Source organism: Empidonax traillii, unplaced genomic scaffold (assembly GCF_003031625.1).
Source record: "Empidonax traillii isolate 1590-97213 ecotype Southwest subspecies unplaced genomic scaffold, ASM303162v1 scaffold186:size1492175, whole genome shotgun sequence".
Lineage (NCBI taxonomy): Eukaryota > Metazoa > Chordata > Aves > Passeriformes > Tyrannidae > Empidonax > Empidonax traillii.
The window spans coordinates 349,532-374,898 of NW_020955379.1; the positions used below are offsets into that span (position 1 = coordinate 349,532).

Sequence of the window (25,367 nt, forward strand, 5' to 3'; positions counted from 1 at the left end):
AAACCCCAGCTTCTCATCTGTCCTTCCAGAAGTGAAGGGGAGCCTCCAGATGCAGAGAGAGAAATGATCTCCCTAACTGCAGTCCTTCCCCTACCATTAGACACTCACTTTATGAAGAACTGTAGAAACACGGAAGTTTAACAGTCCAATTCTTGCCTTTCTGTGGTCTGGAGCATTTTTTTTTTATGACTGGTTTTCTCTTCTGGTTCCTAGGTGGATTCCGGTGCTGACTCCGAACCAGGTGTATTGATGAGTGCACAAACTATCACATCTGAAACCACCAGCACTACAACTACTACACATATCACCAAAGTAAGTCCTCAGAAAACAGGGAGCTCTTTTTTCACCAGGGTGCGTGCTTTCTTAAGCTCAGTTCCATGATTTATTTCAAACTGTGGACCCATGATTATCTTGTCTAGGCAAAATCTTACATGCTTTGGGTACCTGTCTTCATTCACCTGTCTTTGGCTACACTGATTTGATTAACTCATAACCCAACAACTTGACCAGAGTCCTGAAAGTCATGAACACTTAGTGTGTGTCTTTGCAAACACAAAACCTTGCTGTGCAGAGACACTTAGTTTACCTGCAAATACTGTCTGGAAGTGGAAGCAGTATGATCACATTGGCATCATTTGGTAGCCTGGAAGGAATAATTTGCCTGAACATGAGGCTCCGCTGACATGACTATACTGCCTTTCATTCCTGAGCTGTTACCCCTGCATTGTGTTGAAAGCACATAGTAAAAATCTGTACCATGTAATGGTAACAAGACATCAGCTCAGACACCAGAGCTGTGTTTCTGGGTAGTACCCTGGGGAACTCTCCCACAGCCAGACTGAAAGCTCATAGCTGCAAAGATAAAAGATGTTGGGTCTTCTAGGTTCCAAGACAGCATCTAAGTAACAGTTCCTCCCTAAGCAGAAACTCTCTTAGTGCTGTGACAGCTCTCCTACCAGTATTCACTGAGGACAGGATTTCACCTTTCTGCAGTGAAGTTCCTAACACTACTAACCCTTTAGTAGATGAGCTATACAAAGGCCATACCACCCTGTATTGTATGGGCTGTCTGTATTCCCATTCTATTCTTCATGGGACAAATTTACTATAATCACCTGCCATTTTTGACATACAAACATCTCTCCTGATACATGCGCAGATTGACTAGAATCATAAAATAATCTGTGTTGAAAGGACCTCTGGAGGTCGTTAGTCCATTGAGAGCAAGCTGACTTCAGAGCTTCTTAGGGTGCAGTTCTGGGTTACCCCTTCTGCATATGCTGTTTGAGCCAGTTCAGTCCAGTCATGTCTGGGTTCCTGCCCTGATCGTTCTCTGGATGAGTAGCAGCACTCCAAAGGAAGTTACTGACATGCATTTGTCCCTCCCATCTAGACTGTGAAAGGAGGCATCTCAGAGACAAGAATTGAAAAACGAATAGTCATCACAGGAGATGCAGATATTGATCATGATCAGGTAAAATCTATAAACTGCTAAAATAAGCTACCCTGAAGACTGCCAAAGAGAAAATTTCTAAATACTGCTTTGACAGATACTATTCATACAGGCATGCCTTAAATTAAACTGGATTAGTAGTTAAATCATTGATGGTATATTTCATATTTTAATCATTTTCCCCATTTGTAAATTGTGTAATATCTCATGAATCTCTCCACCTTGCTACTGATCATGCATGTTCCACCTCCTTTTTGTTTTTGCCCTTCTGTGGTTTCCTTGGGATAGGCGCTGGCTCAGGCAATTAAAGAAGCCAAAGAGCAGCACCCTGACATGTCAGTGACCAAAGTAGTGGTACATAAAGAGACAGAAATCACACCAGAAGATGGGGAGGATTGACCAGAGGTAAGAAGACGAGATGATTTTCCTAGGCATTTACTGGGCTGGCATGTTGCAAATGTTGTTCTCCTACCATATTTCACCTCTAACTCTTCGCTTTCTCTCAGTGGCATTTTCCACTTGCATTTGCACTGGTTATCAGTTCTGGTATTTGAAAGTAAACCACATTCAGCTCTAATTGTCTGTCTTCATTTAATGGTGCCAGCTGGAGAAAGAGAAACTACTCGTTTGCTTTTGTTGGCTCTCTGAAAAGTCCTCATTGTCCATGCTTTGTTATAATCTAATTTTCTAATTCTGAAGTCATAAAAAATCATCTGCTTTCGTATCGTTTAAGAACAAAAATAATTTGTTCTTAAAGGTGTGCATTTTGGTTTAAAAATGCCAAGGATAAAACCTACAGCTGCTTTTAAAATGTCCCTTGCAGATATGTTACAAGTTATGCTTTAATTCCCAACTTGCAAAGATATGGTCCAACTTGCTTTTAAACACAGTGAATTAGTTTGTCAGTATTTGGGTGTCTTGGCTTTCTTGTACTTGAAAGAACATTTTATGTTTTAAAGCAGCATTGTGTGTCAGGATGAGATGATAATGCAGCTTTTCTTGTGTCAAGCTTTTTTTCAGTGAAGGCATGCTCTCCAGTAGTGGCTGGATAAACAAACATCTTAATAGTCCTATATTTATTCTGTGTGCAGCAACATGCCATGCATACTAACCTGCTATGCAAAAGCTGTTAATGCCAGCACCATTGCACAAATTGCTTTGAATGCTGTATGCAGAAGGGGAAGAAAAAGCTGCTTGTCAGATTTGTTGGAATCAATAGCAGCATTTTATTATTAAAACAATATGTATTCCCTAGCACTTGGTGTAAGTAACAGAGTATAATGCACAGCACCTTTTGAAGTTCTTTGGCTCTTCTGCTTTTGGATATACAGACCCTAAAGAAAACTGAATTTCAGTGTCAGTTATTTATTTGGAAGATGGAACCAGTCACTAAGGAGTGAGTAGCTGTGATTCTTGTGGTATTCTGCTAATTGTTTCAGAGACAGCTCAATGTGGCTTGCTTAAAAGTCTATTGATGTCGCTAAATCTTTCTATTGGCATCAGTGGACTTTGGATTTGGTCCAAGTTGCTTATACTGGGATGATGCCATTTTCAAATAGCTGTTCTTACACGAACAAAGTTACAAAATATCTTTTGTAAGAGAGCAGTTGCTTCAAATAATTAACTCAATTCTCTTTTCTGCAGGAGTAACTAGATTGCATATGAATCCAGACATGCATACCAGTAGGAATACGAGAGCCTATACGGAGTCTCAGTTCCAACATGACTGACTTGTATCTGTCTATGGAAAATTTCAGTACAGAAGAATTGATCTTGACCGTTAATAAAGAAACTGGCAGAGATACCTTCCCATAGAAAGCAATCTGAATCAGCAGCAGTTAAACAATATTGCATGAAGCAACAATAAAATTACAGAAAAGCAGCATTTTTAATTTTCTTAAAATGTCTAAGTTTTCAGCTATACCTGCACGTTCATAAACAATATAAACAGTGATCTCATGTAACACATAAACAGTTCATGCCTTTCACAGTTTCTGAAAGTCTAAACAAATCAAAATTTGTTAGGTGGCAAGCCTTTTGTTTATGGATATTGTAAATGAAGATTACCCCCCAAAATGCTAGAAGCTGTATAGGTACTGTGCATAATGTTTTACCACACATTAGATGTGCCAATAACACAGTTTATTCGATAAACAACTTGAATCTTATATTTGTTTCATCTGGTTTTATTACTGCCCGGTAAACAATGATAAATCTCTACTCTTATCAAAACATTTAAATGCTTACAAAGTGTGCTTTGTATACCTGGATGAATACCTTATGAGGTAGTAATGATTTTAGTATATTAACTTTAACAATTTTTGTCAGCATTGTTCAGAGTCAGCTTCCAGTCACCCTTCACAGATCCTAACCTTGTAAATTATATGTAGTTATTTTGGAGAGAAAAAAAAAAAGAATATCTGTATTTTACTTAGTTTGCAGCTTTAGAAAATTATTAATCTGAAATAACCATGATGGTTTTCTATTGATTTCCCTTTTGTTCTCAGAGGAAAAACAAATCTGTTTGAAAATCTGGTCAGCATTTACTATCTAGTTCAGAGTCAAGCCTTAACCTGTACAGAACGTCCACCAAAAACTCATTAGTGTCCAGCTCTAATACCCACAGAAGGGATAGCGTCCATTACACTGTCAGCTGCATCACAACACATGGTGAATGTATGTTTCTGCATAGTGAAATAAAAGTGGTAAATGCATCCAAAATCGTATTGTTCTGTGTCTAAAAGCACCTAGAGGTTTTTAATATTCAAACCATCAAAATGTTACATTAGTAAGACACCACAGGTTTTACTCATGTGCACAGTAGATGTTTTGTCTTTAGCGGCTGACACTGCACTGTGCAGACAGTGGGAGTTAGCAGAGCATCCAAAGGGATGACAGTGTTCACCTTTGTGCATATGATGTTTGCAAAGGAAAAGGACTCTTTGGTTCCTTCTGTTTTCTCTGGTTGTGTAAACATTTCACCGAAGCCAAATGAAGGATTTTGTCATTGCTTAGAAAGTAAAGGACAGTAGCACTTGATCCAGATCCACTCTCTTTTAGTACTTTTGTTCTGAAATATGGATAAAATTCTTTTTAAATCAGTACTTACGTATCGGTTCTCTCTTTCTGCTCCTTTGCCACATCTCATCGACACTCCCCTGCTAGTTTAAGAGATATACGTAGCAATTAATTCACCCTTCAATCTGTATTTCCTCGCAGTATTGAAAGAAAATGGGTACAAGCAGACTTTTCAGGACATAAAGGGCCAAATTTGCCCTTCGTTGTTTACACAGGGCTCCCTCCCATTGAAGTCAATGGATTTGGCTTCAGTGGAGAACAGGATTTGACCCAGTGACTTGTTAATAAATGTTTATTTTCATAATTTAGAAAAAAAAATAGTATATATAGAGAGAATAACCTGTAGATAATAATTAAAAGTAATATCCTGAGGCTTTAAAAGCTTTGCCCTTAGTCTCTAAAACATCTTCCTTCCACCAGCCATTCTTCATGCCTTTAAATCCAGAGTGCTAATGATGTAAACGTCCCCCCCAAACTGCCATCATTGCTCACCTTTCACCTAATAACCGATGGTTTGTTGTGGTTTTGGATGACCCTCTCCTAGTCCAAGAGCATCTCTCTTCTCATCCCTCTGGGTGACAGTAGGATCAGCTCTCTGGTGCTGCTGGTGGCCAGGGGTGGAGGAGGTCCTCACCTTGTCTTGGCAGACAGCAATGCCAGGTTCTCCCTACTGCATCAGGAGTTTAAAAATAGACTCTGAAGCCGTATCAGTCCTCCCTCAGGTGCCCCTCATGTTGTCAGCTAAGGAACAGCATTGTATTACCTCAGAGAGACACGAGGCGATCACACAGCCTTCTCTCCAGAGTAAGCATTATATTTTAGCATGGCTTGAGGAGATTGTACTCTGGTGATCCTGCACTGTATGTATGCTGTCTAAAGATATTGTATCATAAGAAGTTAGACTCCTTGGAAAGGACGCTCACCACTAAGACACAGCCTAAGCACATACAAACTATGAGGAGATGAGAGTGGACAGGCAAGGACATCTCAGTGCCACTGTTGGTAGTAGACCCTTGTTTGGGGGACGGTTCCTGGAAGTGATAGCTTTGGTTTTTGTTAGAAACTGTGTCTTGGGTTGTCTGCCCAATGCTGTGCCACATGAAATAAAGAGCACCTGCCTGTTTCTACCAACCATCTTTTGTCTCCGTTTCTTCTCATTTATTGTTGGTCTTTTTCTGCCCTCTCAACTTAAAACAGCTTAGAAAACAAACCATCAAATATTGTGTTACTTGTAAACACCATTGCCAACACAGACACCAGTACAGGAGACAGACTCACTTGCTACAGTTGGAGTCACAGCTTCAGCCCCATACTCTGCACTACTGTCATAAAGGACCCAGATGGGCAGGCAGGGCTTTGCACACCAGGCAAGAGTGGGCATCGTAAGTGATTGCACCAATTGTAACCATTACAGATACAGAAAGAGTGAATACGTCGCCTTGGCATTTTTTGTGGGTTTTTGGAATCCCTTAACATTTATCCCTCTGAAGTTTTTTTAAGGCTGTCTCATCACAAATGGCAAGTAATGGTATTTCTGTGCTCAAGCATACATAAAAAAATCAATGAGCTTCTAAATCCATATAGTAGATCAGAGCAAGGATTTAACAGCTTGGCCCTATTTCTTCCCAGAGCAGATTTAGACAGCCAGTAAGATGATGTGGTTAACCTGTACAACAATTTGTATCTGCTAAAATTACAATTGCTTATAAATAGTTTTTTATTACATATGAATTGGACATTGAGTCCAGGATTCAGTTCTGCAATCACACTGGCAAGTCTTGCTGCAGGTTTCTTGCCTTAAACCAAAATAGTTCTGTCATTTAAGATCATAAGGCACATTTACAAGCTTCACCTTTCCACCTTCCCTCTTCACAGGTAATAATGGTGAGATAAAGAAATGCATTCCCTTTTTTTTTACTGGAACAATAATGGTCTAGATTCTGCAGAGCTAGGAATCAAACCTTTATTTTTAATAATTTTTCCTAGTTATTTAAAGCCTGTGACATGCCTGAAGCAATGGTGGGATATGTTGCGTGGTTATATTTTAATGTTTTTTGAACGCACCAGAAGCACATACTATATACTGTATTGCCCAAAAAAAAGTCCTGCAAAATCAACCACACATTCAATCAAACTGGCCAGCACCATTTTTACATTGTTATTGTTGTTTTATATTGCTAGTTACCATACAGTGTGAGACCCTACACAAAAAACTGTCTCAAATAAAAAAATTTCAAACTAATACCAAAGGAAAGGCTATTTTTATTTGATTTTAGCTATTATAAAGCATTAAGAAGAGAATTTTTTCAAGGTACATATATCCCAAAATTTAGCACATTGTTTTGAAAATAGATCTTAGCTCTTCTGTATTATTTACTTTAAGGAAAACCCTTAATTGGCCAATATCCCATTCACTAGTCTTAGATCCACTTTTTCCTGAAGTACATGGAAGAGTAAAAATTGACTAACGGCCAGTCTCTTCGCGAACGAAGAACCGGGGAAGGTCTTTCCACCTTCCAGCCTGCACATTGGATTTTTTAGGTGAGACACAGTGTGTGCGGAACTGAGCCCACCCTTTAATCCTGAGGTTCATCTGCCGGGGCCAAGCAAGCTTGGACAGTGGCAGCGAGGTCCTCAGGACGTAGATGGATTGCCTTACAGGGCTAACGAGCTCCATCTGCCCGGGGAGGGGCCCCGACCGGGAATCGAACCCGGGTCTCTGCAGTGACAGTGCAGTGTCTTTTCCCCTGGACTAATTGACTAATGAGAAGAGGTTAAAAACAATTCTTGAATTCTCTTTTTTTTCCATTCCATTATATAGTGAAGCAAACACTTGTTTTTAAATATTTTCTGTTGGTGCTGAACTTCCGTCAGTTCACTCTACTGATCTAGTCTCCTGAGATGATGTTGCAATTTTCTTTTGCTCCTGAAACAACCTGTCTCTAGTGACAGGCTTTCAGGGTTGATGTTTTCTGCGGCCATGTGCTTATCAAATGACACCAAACTCTCCACTGAGTGGAGTAAGGCCAAAGTCCTCTCAAACATCCATCCTCTCAAAAGGTCTGGGGCTATATATAGCTCCTATAACAGGAGCTGAGCTGGACCTCCTACAGTCCTGTATAGATCCCAAGCTATGGTGCTGGTTTGAGGTACTACAGATAAACTATGGGTGGACTAATGCATGACTATGAGAAATGCTAACTCCATTGCTTATACTCTGGTTAATGCCACTTGATTCCACCTCCATCCTTTTTTCTGTCTCCCATTCAACATCAGTGTTGCTCCTCAACTAGAACTACTCGTTCCTGTAAAGACTATTGGAACAGAATTAAAAAATCCTGTTTTAAAGAAAACCAATATGCTCAAATTACACACAAAAAAAATCAGTCAATTCTCTTTCATCATCTCATGTTCCCAAAGACAGTTATAACCTCCATAAACCAGTGACCTCACTCTTGCAGCTGAAATGACCATCAGTCATTGTAAGTAGGATTAATGGCCTGTCTTTGAGAATGACTACAGTGACATAAAGTGGAAAAGAAAAATGAGAAAGAGTACTGACGCTAGAAATTGTTTTCATTTTTAAACACATTAGACTTTTATCTCTACAGTCTGCTGGCTCTGTTTTCTCCAGTGCGAAACTTAAATAAGAACTTTTTATTCTTGGGGGGAGTGGGGAGGGAACTGTGTTTGTACAGAGTTTACTAGGGCATTTCTTTTCCATTTTCTAGAAGTAACTTTTCTGTGTTGTGGTGTACCATGACTCTTAACTTCTGTGCACAAGCAAAGCTCTGGCATTGTCAACTAATTGGAACTGCAAAACACAGATCCCAGAATTAATGGAGCTCTGGAGCTACCTGAATTTCAGAGTGGTGTGTTTCCACACAAACCCTGCTTTATGGTGCACATGTTAAGTACTGGGCATGTGTTATTTGGTGGATAATCCTGTGTGACTGTAGTGTAAAAAGGACAAGATTAGACAGAGCACATGAAGGGGTTCACAGAAGGATGTCTCATAAATTGTACAACAGAGCAAAGAAAAAAGTGAAAGCAATATGTCTGAGTGTATAAAAGCAAATCATTAAGAAAGTTCCAAAGCCTCTTGCAGTAGGAAGAGTACAGCTAGTATGATGATAATGTTTCCTTAAATCAAGAGTGTTACCAGTACAGATGTCCTTCCTCAGTGGATTTAGGAGGCTGTTTCTCACACATCAGTTTTCTGGCCAAACAGTTGATGGATTTGGCATACAAAGGTTTCTAAAGGCATTTATATTCCTTTAATCCAATCTCCAATCTATATACAACTTACTTAGACGTGAATCATTTTATACAGTCACAGAGGTGTTGACAGTTTAACAGCTCATCTCTAAAACACCTAAATCCTAAGCTACTGCACTAAAACAAACACATTTCCACAGAACAATATTTGTTCTAACAGTATTTTGATGAAATCATCTCTAAATATGGATTAAGGAAAGGATTTTTGTTTTGGTTTGTTTTTTACCATTCAAAATGCCATCGGGTGTTATTGACATGTAACAAGATTTCTTTTCCTGTAATCAGATGACATGTCAGTACAAATACCTTTTGTCATATTGGTCTATAAAAATGAATATGTAACATGAAAACACTGCAACATGGGGCCTGATACCACTGAAATAAAAGACTATCTTGAATATCTGTGTGATGTGGTTCTGTGATGAGGAAGCTTTTGCAGACTCTGAGAAGACAGTCTGTAATAGTTATCCCACCACTTCCCAATTATTTTAAATTCTTTTTGTCCCTTCTTGCTTGCTTTCATATTCTCCAACTTAACCCATCTGTCTTTGATCTATCAGACTCCTCTCTTGTGCATCCTCTCTCCCTTCCAACTTCACGGCTTTTAAGCAGACTGCATCTGCTGCTTCTCTTCCCATTCATTCTGCTGTTACGTCTTATCCCACCAATCAACCTTCTTTAAAGTCTTGCTAGTCCTCTCTGTCCTGCAGTTTCCCACTCCTCTCTAACCACTTCAGATCTTACATCCAACCCTTAAGTGTTTATTTCTTTGCCTTCATATCTCTCTTCAAATTTCGGTCTTGTTTCATTCTTTTCATCACTGGTGTCTTTCCCATAAATGATTTTACTCTCTTTGATTTTTTTTTTTTCCAGACACTTTCTCCATCTTCAGCCTTCAGCCTTCATCTGATCTCTTTCAGTACTTCCCAATTTTCTCTCGCATTGACACTTGGACCTTTCATGCTTTCTGATCCATTAGCTTTGATGTGTTGTCATCTGCTTTCAGACCTTTTAAACCCCATCCTGACTTTCCCTGTTCCTCCTTTGGACCTGTCACTGAAAAGCATGCACGATGGAAATCCTGTAGATAGTTTTCCTTCAGTACAAAACCATTTCTTTTCTCTAACAATGTTAAACCACATCTGTATTTAAATAAATCCTTCCCTCAGGTAGACAATATACATGACGCCCATTATGTATACTTCTTTCTGCATGAGCTCTTGCCCGTACTTTCCAAGGAGAGAATAATTAACAAGCAGAATGACTATTACCATCCTCTCAGATTCCTCTTAATTCTCAACTTCCACTTCCCCGTTTCACAGACATAGAAGTTTTTTGTCTACTTCAACGTCTGACAGCCTCAACAAATCCTCATGATTGAATCCCAAGGTATCTTTCTCCTCAAAAATATCAGCTTGATTTCCTAAACTTTTAGTTAATTTCATTGTAAAAATGCCTGCTCTGGTCTCCAACAACTCTCAATTTCACATCCAGGATCATGTTGTCAGCATTATCTAGAGTTTTTGTCTTCCTTTCTGGAGGCCAGCATGTTTTTGCCCCACATCAGCTCTTCTCCAGTCTCAGGACCAATACTTTTCTGTTGTTCTCCATGACTTGTCCTCTCTGTGGACACATGCCCCACTTTTCTATCTGAATCCTGTCCTCTCCATCCTCAGTTAAATCCTTCTGACCCTCTTTTAGCAACAAGCTCTCCTTTCGCTCCACTTTTCTGTAGAAATCTTCGGAGCTCATGGTTTGTGTCCAATTTCCCTTTACATTGCCTTGCTGTGATATTCCCCAGGAATGTGGATTCAGCCCATATTTCTGTCCAGCTTAATAAGTGGAAGATAAGTATTGCTTCTCTTCAATCAGTTTGTGTGCATTTACAGCTGCAGCACTGTTCAGTAGAAACAGATCTGCTATTTACTTCACCACAATATGACTTCTGTGTGAAGGCACAATGGAGACACCACCAGGAAATGAGATATTTGTTAGTGTGGGATAAGAGGTAACATCATTGCTATATTGATGCCAAAAGTTTTCTGGAATAACAGCCAGTTTTATTTCCACCTGTAAAGATGCCCCATGACCAAACAGGCATCTCCAGTAGGGCCCACCATTGCACAGTCTCTGAACTGGAGCTGGTTTCTACTGATCTACTCAGAGCAAGGTAGAAGGACTGTTTCCTCCCATTCTAGTACACATGGACCTTAAAGCCTAGGAATGCAAAGAAATCTTCTGATCCATGTGAGGCACGGTGCTGTGACACGGGCTGGCCAAGTCAGGTACCAACTCACTGATTACATGCATCAGCACTTTTGTACTGAAATGGTGCATCAGGGCTATTTATTCAGTCATGCCGCTGAGCTCTCCTTTAGTGCATTTAATGACGCAAGAGGGGGATGAGATAGCAAAAGAGAGGCAGGCAGAGTAAAAGATCTGCCATAGCCTTGTGGGTGACAGAAACCTTGGCTGACACCCTGCATGTTCCACCTGTGTTGTCAAGTAAATCAGTCATTTCAGCAATAAAAGCAATAAAAGCTAATAAATGCTGGGACAACAGTAGCACCAGGCTCCCCATCCAAATTTTTATCATTATATGTCCTTGCTTGACCAGAAATTTATGTACAGTGTGGGGAGCTAAATCCATTTTCTCCAGTGAAGCGTATTAGTTTCCTATTGACTGCTAACCCTGCAGTGTCAGGGAAGACACCTGGTGCTGTGGAAGGCCAAACCCCAATATTCTAGTGATTTGGAATAAGTTTTTGTTTTGTCACAGGAAAACTAATTTGGCCAAAAATAAAACCTGCCAGTGATGGGTGGAAAAGACACTACCAACAGCCTTAACAAAATTCCTCCAACAGCAGCAGTATTGTTCACATGTTATGGTGGGGAAATCAATTCATTTACTATGTATGATGGAACTTATTTTTGAGCCTGGGGAGGAAGATGTGACTAAAAGATAAGGTAGTTGGTAATAGTTCAGCACCAGGAAAGCTGCCTCTTATGGCTGAGACTCAGTAAAAAGACTTTGCTATCATGTCATACTCTGTGCTGTGTCTACAGAACTAATACTGTGCTTCTTTAAGGCAAAAACAAGGGTGACAAGAGGGTTAGAAAAATCTTGTGGATGTTCATAAGAGAACTACCAGGTAGATAAAAGAAAACCTACAAATACATGGAAGTAAAATAAGGGACTAGTGTTGTAGCATGGGGTGATAGAGAACTACCAATAGCTATGTAGAGTTTGTAAATATCTTGGGTTTTTTTTAAAGGAAAATAAAGTAGGGGGGCAATGCTAATCCACAGCTTCTGTAGAGAGAACACAAACTATTTGTCTAAGCGTCACTTGGTAAAATAATAGATCAGACAAAACGTTGTACTGAAGGAATAACAAAATATTCATATATGCAATACAACATATCTCTTCTGTTAGCATGTATGAATAGAAAGAGGAATAGAAAAGGCCATCCCCATAACGTTGCTAAGTTCCAGAGATGTCTTCAGGGTTATGTAATACTAAACCATAACTCAAATCATGTCTTTAGATACCAAAAACTCTCTTATTATTTTTAATGTATACCAGCAAGAATCTAAGGGGAAGATGGTCTAAATCCAATGCCTGCAGAGCTCCAGTCCCTGTGAAGTTTTACAGCTGGTGATGACTCATTCATGAGTACAAGTGTCAAGGTGTTTCATGATGTTGCATTTTTATTTTCCCCTTCATAAACAGGCATGAAACTACAAGTTGTGTGAGCAAGATTGAAGTATTTCAATACTTAAACAGTAATATCTACATGAAATTATGCAAAGGAGCTATTACTGAGGCTCCTGAGTGATCTGACTTTGGCTATGCATACTTTGATAATGATCCACCTTAAATTCTTTCCTTGGTCCAAGAAGACCTCTGCTTGCTCAGCTACACTGGCAAGTAGATTTTTTATATGTCAGTTGGTAAAGCAAACATTATTTGTCAAAACTCATGTGCACTGTGTTGGCACCAACAATTAAAACTCCCCACTATCCTTCCCCCTCTCTAGCATTGTTTTGCTGCCGGAGAAAGAAATAATGATCTTTTGAAACAACAGTTGTATCTAAGACTTTCTAATATAGATGCCTCATCTTCTGCATCCATTTCTTTCCTCACCAGCCTTCCCTGCCCAGTTACACTTCAACTAATCTAGAACTGAAGCAGGGGGAGAAACTGGCCTCTCCTTGTTCTGTTTCTGCTTTCTGTATCCCCCCACCTATTCTGCAGTGTTTCTCACTGCATGCATTACAGGACCCTTGGCATTCAACACCCACCATCATCCTTCTTCTAAAAAAGCTTTAATTTTGATCTTTTCTCTCTGGGATGGAGTCATGGCCAGGCTTCACGTTGAGTTTTACCCTTATATTCCTGGTAAAAGGAAACAGGAATGCAAGTCACAAGACCTGAAGATCTGACCTTACTAGTCTACGGGATTCAATCTACAAATACAATATTGCTACTACCTTGATGTCAGAAATTTTCATAGGCATCCGTATCCATGCAAGGTGACAGGGAAACTTTCTTCAGGTGTACTTACTTGTCAGTACTGCAGCCTGCTCAGAGCCTACTATGATAGCAATCAAAGCTAGGATCTTCCCACATTAAAAATACCCATGTACTGGGTCCCAGTCCCTTTGGTGGGTATGACCAAGAACTAATCTTTTTGTTGGCAGAACAGAAGGGCATATGATAGCTACCTAAAGAGAAGTTAAAACATAAATAATGTAACACCCTCCTCTGCTTTTTTTCTATTTTGATTTTTATTCAGTGATAGCTGCATTATATCTATACTCATTTATTAAATGCCCACCATCATTCATAATTCTTTATACCTTGCTGCTATGGCTGATAAGGAGAAGTTCACAAATGCAGAGTATGTCAGTATTATTTCCAGCTAGAACCCCTTGGAAAACTGCTGTCAGTCTGTATTCAACATATCCCACTGCAAATATTAAGGTATAAATAATTAATCTCATGGCTGATGGAGAATAAATTGAATATTTCCTTCAATATATTTAATAGGAACTTCTCTTAGACTGAATTCAGTCATTTGGTGTACTGAAACAGCCAGCCCTCTCAAATTTGCACAAGGGTGACTTCAATAGTAAAAAGCATATCCCCAGCTCAAACAGAGCAAAGGTAAAAAGTAGCCTAGTACCTTTCCTCAGATAGCTGTATTTTCTCTTCACTGACAAAGAAATGCCCATACAGTTCACAACAGCTATCTGCTGTCATTCAGAAGTAGATTCCTCTACATGTCCATGTTGTATGTTATGCTGTTCAACAGCATGACTTGTCAGGATCTTGCTTTTGCAGATCGGACAATCAGAACATTAAGAGAAATTCCTTTACTTCTCCTTTCTCTTTACTGTTATACATCATGATTCAAATAAAACTATCAGGTAGTTCTCAGATCAGACATACCAAATGACAGGAAAACCTGTCATTTTGATTTATTTTCTGTGTCTTTGTCCCAGTGCAAATACAAGTGAATTAAACATGGCAGTGGGAAGGCAACAGCTTCAAACATGTGGGAGGAAATCTCACTGGGAGATGTTGTCTCAAGACATAGAAATGTGTAATGTGGTTATTAAAGAATGCATATTCCTTTCTACAGTGTATATTCCTTTCTATGGAGCCAGACAGGGAGTTACGGCAGGTCTAGAAGAAAATACAGCATCTGCCTATATCAGAGAGATAAACAGAAATGTTTGTCTCTAAAAAGAGATTTAATTCGGAAAAGAATATGTCTAGGAGTTGAAATAGCCCTAAGAGACGGGTTTGAAGAATGTAATCGTAAAAAGAGGCTAGAGCAAACAGCAGATGTACAGCAGATGCACTAGGTTGTACTGAAAACAGGAAAAATAAATCAGAAATGAAGATTTTCTGTGTGTTTGCACTGCAAGAACAAAACTTGTGAACAGTACTTGCAAGAGACCTTATTTTTGTCATTAATGAAGAACAGTTGAAGGCTGACTTGAAACCAGATGACAGAAAAGAAAGGAATTCTGCTGTGGCAAGTTTTTTGGGGGTTGTAAACAGAAGTCTACAAGATTCTCCCATTCCTAGATACTAAGTTTTTAGTGAACTTTATACAGAATGTGTACATTCCACTCTTAGTAGGAACTGCAATTATCTCTTAGAGCCCTCTTGCCCTTTGAAACCATAGGTCACCAAATGTTTCACGAAACTGAAAACATTTCAAATGTTTCATGTTTCTGTAGTATTTTGAAGTATGATCTTGAATCAGAATTTTACTTCAGAAGACTAATATTCCTTTAAACAGGAGTTTTTCACAAAATATCTGTCAGCAACCCAAAGCAAATCACTAGAACAACAATACTGGAGAAGCCTCATAATTACAGCACAGATTTCAAATGAAAACTGAGGTCTATTAACACCATAGATCTTTGAAGGCCTGAACTGGTGAGGTTGATTTTACCATGTAAAGGTAATTCATAAGGCAAATCTGCTTTCACCTGTGCTATTTTTTTTTCCACAAGAAACTAAGTACACAATCTAGAACCTCCTGACCATGCCCTTAGGTTTAAGCAAGCATATTGAACACAGGTTGTACATCTGGCATGATGCTGACTGACTCACTTCATACTGAAACACAGTAAAAAGAGAGGAACTAAAAACAATTAGGTTCATCATCAGTATAGTATATGATTTGTTTTATCCTACTGTCTGGAAGCTGCAGTCATGGTCCAGGACTTCATTTTGCAAGATATAGCACACATACAGAATAAGAATGTGGATTCTTCCACCAAATGGCTTACAGTCAAACAGTAATGCAAGAGACTGAGTAAAGACACATAGGTGAATACAAAGGGATGTGAGGGGTAACAGATGATAATAATACACATATCTTATCTCAAGATAAGATAAGATAAATCAGGAGTTTTGAAAGGGGATTTTTAAGCAGGACTTGAGAAATAGCTACTTTATTTGTGTTTATAGAGAATTCCCACAACTAACTCCAAATAGTTCCCTAATGGACCACCTGAGACAAAACGTAGGGTAAACTAACAGAAATTAAGGCACAGATTTTGATGGCTGGACTAGTGACAGGACATGATAATGGGGGCCAATGATGCAAGAAACTGAGCTGTACCAGAGTGGGATGTAGCCAAAGATCACAGAGATTTTTATTCAGTGAAGACTCAGAATGGATAATTATCCTTGTGGGAGTTCTGAGCTAAGCTTGTAAGTTGAGCAGAGGTGAGGATGAGGAAATGGGCAGTTAAGGTCTTTCATCAACAGGGCAGTCACTGATGTGTGAGTATGAGGAGCCTTGAGAAGAGGAGTAAGACTTTCAACAGAGAACAGTAGGTCAAAATTAGTGCTCTGCAGAGTCCAGGTACCAGCTATCCAGGTGACAATAGAGTCAGGTGAGATTAAGTGCTCTGAAAGTCAGAGTGAGTGAGAGTATTTGAAAACAAGAAGACTGGAAATCAAAAACTGTCACATCCCTAATCTGGTCTTTCAGCACCGCTGATCTCATGAGAGGGAAAAGGCACCCAATTCTTACCTGAGTTACTGCTTACATGAAACTCTTTTGAGCACCATATTGTGTGTTCAGAAAAAGCAAAGTCATTGGCTGAGCAGAATTCATGGTTAAATTCCTCCTGCAAAACCAGCAACCCAAGAATTTTAACAGTATGTTGGAGGACTACAACAGAATATTTCTGAATCAAAGCAGCCTAAAATGCCTAAGGCTGTTATGACATATTCAGCCTCTGTATTGATCATACATAATCCTGTTGATCTTGTAACTGTAACAGCAAAACATGCAAACACATATAATAATACTAACACTTAGTGTAGTAGGTTAATAGACAGCATACTGATCCAAAGCTGTAACAGATGCTCCTGGCTTGTGTGGTGCATGAAATATTGAAATATTGTGAGCATAGCAGTCCCATCTTGAGTACTCCTAGCAGTTTTGGGCACCACAATATGAAAAAGATATTAAGCTATTAGAGAGACTCCAAAGGAGAACCACGAGGATGATGAAGGGTCTGGAGGGGAAGCCTTATGAGGAGTGGCTGAGGTCACTTGGTTTGTTTACCCTGGAGAAGAGACTGAAAGGGGAGACCTTATTGCAGTCATGAGGGGAAGCAGAGGGGCAGGTATAGATCTCTTCACTCTTGTGACCAGTGACAGGACTCAAGGAAATGGCATGATGCTGAGTCAGGGGAGGTTTATGTTAGATATCAGGAAAAGGTTTCTCACCAAGAGGGTGGTTGGGCACTGGAACAGGCTCCCCAGGGAAGTGGTCACAGCACCAAGCCTGACAGAATTCAAGTGTTTGGACAGTGCTCTCAGGCATATGGTGTGACTCTTGAGCATGTCCTGAGTTGGACTCAGTGATCAGTGTGGGTCCCTTCCAACTCAGCATATTCTATGATTCTTTTATTAACTTACCAAGCTGTATGCTCTTCAGCTAATAAATTTAGAGGGTTTTTTTCTCTTTAAAATACTATACCTGAGCTTTTCAAGGTAGTGGACTAATAAAGGCTGTCATCTTAGACAAGATGACAGTTATATTAGCAAATGAGAATCCTTGAGAATTGTATAACAATTATATTTGGTGATCTTAAAACAAACAACCAAAAAACCCCTGCCATGTTTCTCTATATTTGGCTTTGGATGGGGTTACAACACAGCTAAGTACAAACTGTATGTGAAACATTATCTCCTGATGAGTGCTTGCCCTCTCAAAGGCCAAAGGCTAGGACAGAATGTGAGGTACCACATGGGATGAAAGTGAAATGATAATGATTTCTGAAATCTTTCATGGATGAAAGATTTCGTGGGTTTCGGCTACTGGAATGACTGACATGTACAGTACCTATAGCAATATAAGAGATTAAGTTTATAGCTGCTGTCATTTCACTCTTGCTTCTGCTGTGTTTCCGTCTGCTTGAAAGACATCTTTGAAATCAGAGCTTACACTGTTAAGATACCAATCCTGTGGCCTAAGAAACTTCCAGTGGGTGCTAGGATTGGTCCCATAGGCACTGATGGGAGAAATTAACAGGATTGTGTCATGGTTTAACCCCAAAAACAAGACATACAGTCTAAGAGAAACAAAAGTCACTTTCTCTCATATGGATGTATTTGAAGCAAGAGTTATCTTAGCACTTTGATTTGCTTAAATGGAAAGTGTACGGAAACTTGCTTATTTTCATTTTAACAAAGGTGAAGTCATGTAATTGCCTGCACCTAAGGCTTGACACAAAGAACTTGGGTTTCCCTCTATTAATAACAGTATCCCTTACTAAAATAAGCACAAATCTGGAAACTGCTGCAGTTAGAAAATATGTCTAGCTTAAAAAGGGCACAAATAACCTTGATTATCATTTCAGTGAGTGCTACCATGAGGGACAGCACTGGCCAGCACATGGAAAATTACGTTTTGACTATGGTAAACTCAGAAAATGACAGTCAATATACAATAGCAGTGTACCACACATCTGCTTTATTTGCAGATATCTCCACTTATGAGAACATCATATATAGGGTACGAACATCAGCAGTGGCTAGTTACATTTGATTGAGGGAGAGAGATGATAACTGAGATGGAAAAGCCTGTGAAGGGACAGAACTTATCTTAAAGCACACTATAAGTTTTCTTTTGACTTCACCTGCATGACATCCACCATTAAAGAATTATCAGACTGGCAACATTACTATCTGTAAATTGACCTACTTGACAGACACTAGGCAGAGCCATTATGCATGTCTTTCTCTTCTACATTTCTGAGATCATCTCTCTGCTTTCATGTCAGAATAAAGCAGAAGATATAATGCAGAGACTGATCTTTAGCCATCCACCTTGAATTCTGTGAATAATAAATTTGGACTGAGCGGGAAATGCAGATTAGTTTAGTTGCCAATGCATAAAACAATCAGACTGTAAGTTTTCAAATTCTGCTGCAGATGTACTATATATATACTCTACCTCATTTTAAAGTCATAGCACATATCAAGCAAAAAAGACGTTGTGTTACCATGGCAGGCTATAGGTGCATCCCTCACAGCTTTGGCTGAGATGTCAGTGGGCATTTAAGTCCAAAGTATACATTAGGTAAAGCAGAATGAGTAATGTTTGGGATGAGCGTAAGACATGATTGTTATTAATCTCTTTGTATGTACAGAGACTGAGCAATGTTCATTTGCTCCCATTTGGCAGTTGCAGCTGCTGGAAATATTTGTATGTGCTCTGTGAAAAAGACTCTAGCAGAGTGTGGTTATGAAACATAAATTGTTCAAACAAGGCAAATGTAACTTCTACTTATTTCCATGGGACTAATAATTCACACAAGCCTATGATTTATTGCAAGTTATGTTTCCTTTATTTCCTGCAACTTATACAGTAGTAAAGCATATGACCTGATTGAAGTCTAGATGCAGCTGAAATCGTGTATCAGTTTAAAAAACACACACAGGTGTACTGGGGACTCAAGCAGATGAAAGAACCTTGATCAAACAAGCTGGTAAGACTAGCCTGTTTTGGCAGAAATGTTGACAATCCTGTGCCTGAACAACTACTGCTGTTCTGCCTCAGCCAGAAGCTCTCATCATGCTATAACTTCTTGCTGCAGCAGGCCAAGAGCAAATTGAATAGTTTGCCTTACCTGTTGCACTGAGGCTTTTTTATGCTGTAGTCATTATATTTCTCACTCTGTTAACTGTGTTTACCAGTGTTCATAAGGACATATGTTATCCCTGGGGATTTTGTACATTAGTTCAATTCATCTAAGCCATTATCTCAGAAGTCAAAGTCAGATTATTTCGCCATAGGTACAACATTACCACCTACAGTGTATTGGGTTATTTTCAAGCTTTTGCAATGGTAGTTAGACCAACCTACAGCTATTAAAGTGCTCTGAAACACCACTGAAGAGTGCTGTGTTTAAAGTCAACACAGAAACACAGGCAGATCTGAGCTTCCAAAAGCCACATTAGTAGGCTTTTTGACATTGGACTTATAGGCAACTAGGTGAGAAAAAGGAACTGGTGGAGTATGCTCTGGATCTAGATCAGATAAGACCAGGTTTTAAAACAAAACAAAACAGCCAACAGCAAGAACAAAACCAAAACAAACATGTTGAAAACCAACCAAACACAATAACAAAAAAAACCCTCCAAAACCTATTTGCTTTGCTTCAAATATTCTATTATGGTAATTTCTTGAGTGAGTTGGCACAAATGATGTCATATAAAGGCAAAATGAATAGATCTCTACAAAGATGGGAGAACTTAAACTGTTGTATAATGTCATCCCTTGAAAGTGCTTGTGGATACCTGTCATATCTGCCACTATGGTCCATACTGACAGTGGAGGAAAATATTTTCTTTACCACTACGTATTATTTGCTCATAATTGCCTTTTTGTTTTGTTTTGTTTGTGGTTTTTGGTTTTGTTTTCTTTTTAGTTCAGCAAATACTGAGGACTTTTACAAGCCTCTGGAAACCAAGAAACAAGGAAAGGGGGAATAAATAAGGAGAAACAAATAAATAAGGGGAAACAAATAAGGAGAAAAGGGAAGAGCTGCTTTTGTTACCTTATTACCTTAAGTTAATATTTCCTGCCCATCATCACTTTGATATGTTTCGATATCTTAGCAATTTATAAAAGTGTAGGAAAGCAATTTGTTGAAGACCGCACAACAGAAAACATATTGATCATGGTTAAAAACACCCCTTTTCCTTCTGGATATGTTTTTGAATTCAAAGTCAGAACTACTAACTTGGATATACTCAGGAGATTATTCAGAGGGAAATGGCTGGTATATACAAAGTAAGTAATTGCCAACTATTTTGCATTAGCTATCCTAGCTACAGTTTTCACTTAATATGACACTAATTTCTGATTTTATGTAAATCTTTTTTCTGAGATGAGGGTAATCATTCTTATCTAGCATATAAATACTCACATGTCAATAAAAGTTTCTCTGTACCCACCAAATCCCGTAACTTACAGTTAACGTATCTTTATATTCAAATATAGTGAGGCCCAAAAATGATAACAGGAAGGGTTTTTTTTTTTTTCAATGTGGAAGATAATGTAGTTGGTGCTAATGATTCTTCGTGTGTTAATTTTTGCAGTAGCCAGGACGGGGCATAGCTAGGACCCAGAGGTTATTCTATACTACCTCACATCATTTTCTAGGGACCGAGGAAAGGGTCTCCTGAGGTCAGGGTAATGTGGTGGCATTTCACATATTACAGGGCTCTGTGTGGTGAGAATCGTGTGAATCGTTCACCTCTTTCTTGTAGATTGTCATTTATATTCCTCCTATTACTGTTAATTTTCTTATTTCATTGCTGTTTCCAGTAAATTGTTCTTATCTCAACCTGTGATCTTTACCTTTTGTGCCTCCGATTCTCCTCTCCAGCTCTCAGCAGGGGGGAAAGGGAGGGGAGAGGGGAGTGAGTGGAGTGATGCACGGTTTGGAGTGTTTCAGTGGGAACACTAAACTGGGGAATAACATTCCAAAACCATGACAATAATTTACTCTTTTAATTTAATGTAAGAAGCTAATGGTCTAACTATTTTATTTCTCTTTAGAAAAGCAACGAAATATAAACTTGTATTACTTGTGTGATTCTACACTACTAATCTCCAAATTTTTGACATGATAGACACTTAAAGAGTTTTGAGAATTCTTGGGATTTATAAACTTTAATAGAGGGATAGAGCCAAAATCACCAAGCAATTACTGCATTGTTTCTTTTGGGCGGGACAAGTAGCCACATGATAGAGAGGTGAAGCTTATACTAATAATGAACATGGGAGGAGAACCAGACTAATTCACAGGGCATTGCTTTCCATTTTAAACAGTAAACCTAGAAGGATTCGGCAAAATCATAGCCTTTATTCCAGAAACTTTGTTCACATTGAGTAGCACAGGAGAATACAATTGTGACTTTTAATGTAAGTAATCAATTAAATACTGCTTTTCAAAATCCAGGACTAAGAAAGCAGACAAGGCAGTAATAATACTTATACTGGTTCTAATACAGGATTTTCATTTTTCTAAACTCTCATCAAACTAAATGGAGGGCTAGGTTTTTTATTCATCTTATAAGAAATGAAACTGATAATTTACATTGAGAGCTTTGGATTTATCAGAATAAAACTCCAGTACATGTGAAGAGATACAGGATATGTTCAATTTTATCCTTAACACAGCTTGACACTGTCTCCCATGGAAAACAATGGGGAGCCATTCTAACTACATTAGCGTGTGCTGGATGTGATCTCTGAACACTGTGACATTTGGAAAGGGCCCAAAAAACAGAAGAGCAGACTATTAAAAAAAAAAAAAAAAAAAAAAAAAAAACCAAAATATTGGGTTACATTTTTCTTTCGTACTCTTAACATACAACTTTTTAATGTGATTGAGACTGCTAAGAGACAAAGGCAGGCAACATTATAAATTAAAACTCCCTTTGCCCTCTCCCTTAAAAATGCACTTACACCACTTCTTTATTTTAATTTGTTAACTTTATTTCCTTAATTCTTTGTTATGTACAGAGCCATAGAGAGGGATATTTTTAATGGGTTTAAGAGATCGTTTCATATCTCTAGGTATTTTTCTCAATCAAAATTTTATTTTTTTTCTCAATATGAAGTGATAAGTTTAAAAATTATTGTTAGTCAATAAGCCAGTTTTATTTTTACATTGCATTATAAATTATGGGTTCACATCTACTCCCCTAAAGCATGGCAATATTCCTACTAATTGTGCAGACAAGCAGCTCGAGCAAACTGCTAGGCAGCAATTTTTTCAGCTTCATTCCTTTTCCTAACAGGCATATATCACATGATGTTGTGTTCATCTCAGGTAACAAACATAAATATGAGAAAGAAAACCCTCCCTGCAAAAATCCATTGTATTCAGCAGCTGGGGAGTGACCAATGTTCTGTATCTGCATTTATGAACAGAATATTAGTTCTCAATACGCAGGATCATGCCCTCTCTATAACTGAGGAGCTGCCTTTCAGAATAGGCAGTTTGATCGCCTAATGGGGTATCCTCTCTCCTTGAAGATAACATACTTTCATTAACTTGACTTGATACAAAGTGCTTTTCATTCTGTGAGTCCTTTATACACTTACTTGTTCATTACTTGTTACCCTTAGTGAGGGTCATCCCTCACTAAGGGCTAAACCACGTAAAAGAGGTAGGAGTTGCATCTATAAAGCAAGCAATAGAATAGCCAGATTCCTAAAAATTTAGGATTATAGATTTGGTAATGGTCCAGCTTGAGAGAAAAATTTGAGCGACTGAGCAGTTAAGACTGTGTCATAATGCAAATACACAAAGGATCATAATGAAGATTACTACAGTAACCTCAGTTCTTCCTTCTTTACCCTTGCAGTGCTTAACTTCAAAGCACTACTTTTCTTTTAATGCGGGCCTTTGGTGGTTGCAATCTTTCACAGACCAGCAAGCCAGAGAGAGAACTACTATAACCATCTGATTTAACCTCCTATGTAAAACAGGACACATTGTCACTTACTGCTGTTATTTGGAGCCAATTAACTGGCGTGTGACTAAGCATAACTTTCAAAGGCATTGATTTCTTCACTTAAGGATTTCAAGAGATGGAGAATCCATTAGTTTTCTTGCTGTTCCAACAGTAAATCATTCCCTCTGTTTAAAAACTTGTATGCCTCATTGCTTATCTGGATGGTTTCATGGTTTCAGCTTCCAACTATGGGCAATTCAGGTCTTTTGTCTTTGGAATAAAGATCCCTTTATTCACTCGGTATTTTCACTCCATTAAGTATCTTAGTCACTATAATCAAGTTATCCTAATGCAGACTCATTGAGGAAGCTAAATAACTTGTGGTTCCAAAGTCTCTCACTCTAAAACACTTCCTGTAGCCCTCCAAATAATCTTGAAGCTCTTTTCTGCTCCTTCTCATTTTTTCTTTTGCATCTCCTTCACAACATGAGAACCAGAATTGTGCTGTATTTCAACAGGAAATGAGAGACTGATATTCAATGTGAGTCCAAAGCAGAACCACAAACACCACCCCAATGTCTCAGCCTACCCATACATATTTATTATTTCTGTTGGTCAAAAGTTATGCAAATTTTTTGGAACAGTTACAGACCTATTAGATTTATGAGACTACTTTTATATTATGTTATTTATATTCTGCAAAACAATGAATGCAAGAAAAAAAAAATCACACAACAAGGCCCGCTGCCACCAGTAGTAGAAGTACAAGCAGATGCTTAAGAGAACACTTTACCATGGGATCTGCCACTGTGCTAACGTCAGAATACATTGTAGAAACACTGATCCTTCATCCAAGGATGTTCAGACCAGCCCAAGACAAGGGAACTCCACTAGTACTATTGCCTTTACTAGACCTGTTCCAGTCCAACATTCCTACTTCTGCATTATTTTCCTTCCTTATCTTAGTTTTTACTCCTTTATTTCTCTTCATCTCTCTCTTCAGCTTGAGAAGCATTTGAGGCTAACAGATAAGATTCCATCTTCTGCAGCATTTCTATAAGCATGTGGCCAAAAACATCAGCAAAAAGTGGTATCTAAAACAGTTTTACTGCTACCACACATGAGTTGCATCTCTGAGTTGCCTGAAGGTAATGTGTGAGGTTTGCTCTTCTGAAAGAAAAAGGTTGTAAGCAAAACTAAGCACCAGAAATACTTCAGTTTCTCTTTCTATGTTTGCTATTACTTTATGTATAAAAAACTGACATTAAGGGCTATTAGAATTAATTCTTTTCCCTGGAGAGCTATTGCCACCTTTATATAACCAAAGAGACTGTCAGTTCAGGGAAGGTAAATTGATACCAACGTTATTCTTTCTTTTTTTACACTTTTAATAACTGGTAACGAAGATTGTGTGTTTGTCCATGGAACCAAGAAAACTGAAAAGCCAAATCTTAGCTCCTTAATGTTGTACATCATCAGAATAATTATTTTAGCTTTCTAGACCAATTTATTCCCATAAAATTAATCACATTATTCTCTCATTATCTAAATATTTCTTATTCTTGAGCAGGTTGCAATCAATTATATTTAATTGTTTCAATAGTGCACTGAGGTTTTTTTTTTTCTAATCTGAGTACAATTCATCTCAAATGGTTTTCTGTGGTTACAGTGGGCTTTGGGGTTTTTTGGTGACTTGTATTCCAGTGACCTTTAGTGCCTTAGCTCTTAGATGATATCACTTCCAAATTCTACTTTCATTATCATAAAATTGTTTCCATGATTTCTACAAATATTCAGATTCAATAGTGAGATGGAAAATGTAGGTCTTAACAGGCCAAAATCTTTCTGTTCTCCTTGGAGGAAAGAGCTGACCAAGGCTTGAAATGTGCAAATTAAAATAGTCAGTAAAAGTGCTCTCCATACAAAAATTTGCACTTTTAAATGTGAAAGTCTATGGTCATTAGCAAAATGTGCAGAAAACCTGATTACCTTTAAATAAAATGTCACACATGAAGCCACACAACTTGTTCATGGTAT

At 38.5% G+C, this 25,367-nt stretch overlaps 1 protein-coding gene across 30 annotated transcripts in view; it reads left to right on the forward strand.

The window, feature by feature from the left end:
• EPB41L3 (erythrocyte membrane protein band 4.1 like 3) overlaps positions 1-5,665 on the forward strand; it is a 141,959-nt gene extending 136,294 nt beyond the window's left edge. For 29 of the 30 annotated variants that reach the window (XM_027886358.1, XM_027886349.1, XM_027886350.1 and 26 more), the window contains 4 exons: positions 214-312; positions 1,394-1,474; positions 1,742-1,858; positions 3,098-5,665. In XM_027886358.1, coding sequence (XP_027742159.1) covers positions 214-312; positions 1,394-1,474; positions 1,742-1,852 — 291 coding nt within the window. In that variant the 3' untranslated portion in view covers positions 1,853-1,858; positions 3,098-5,665. The remainder of the gene's footprint in view (positions 1-213; positions 313-1,393; positions 1,475-1,741; positions 1,859-3,097) is intronic. The other variant, XM_027886356.1, reaches the window with a different exon arrangement.
• The last annotated feature ends 19,702 nt before the right edge of the window (positions 5,666-25,367 follow it).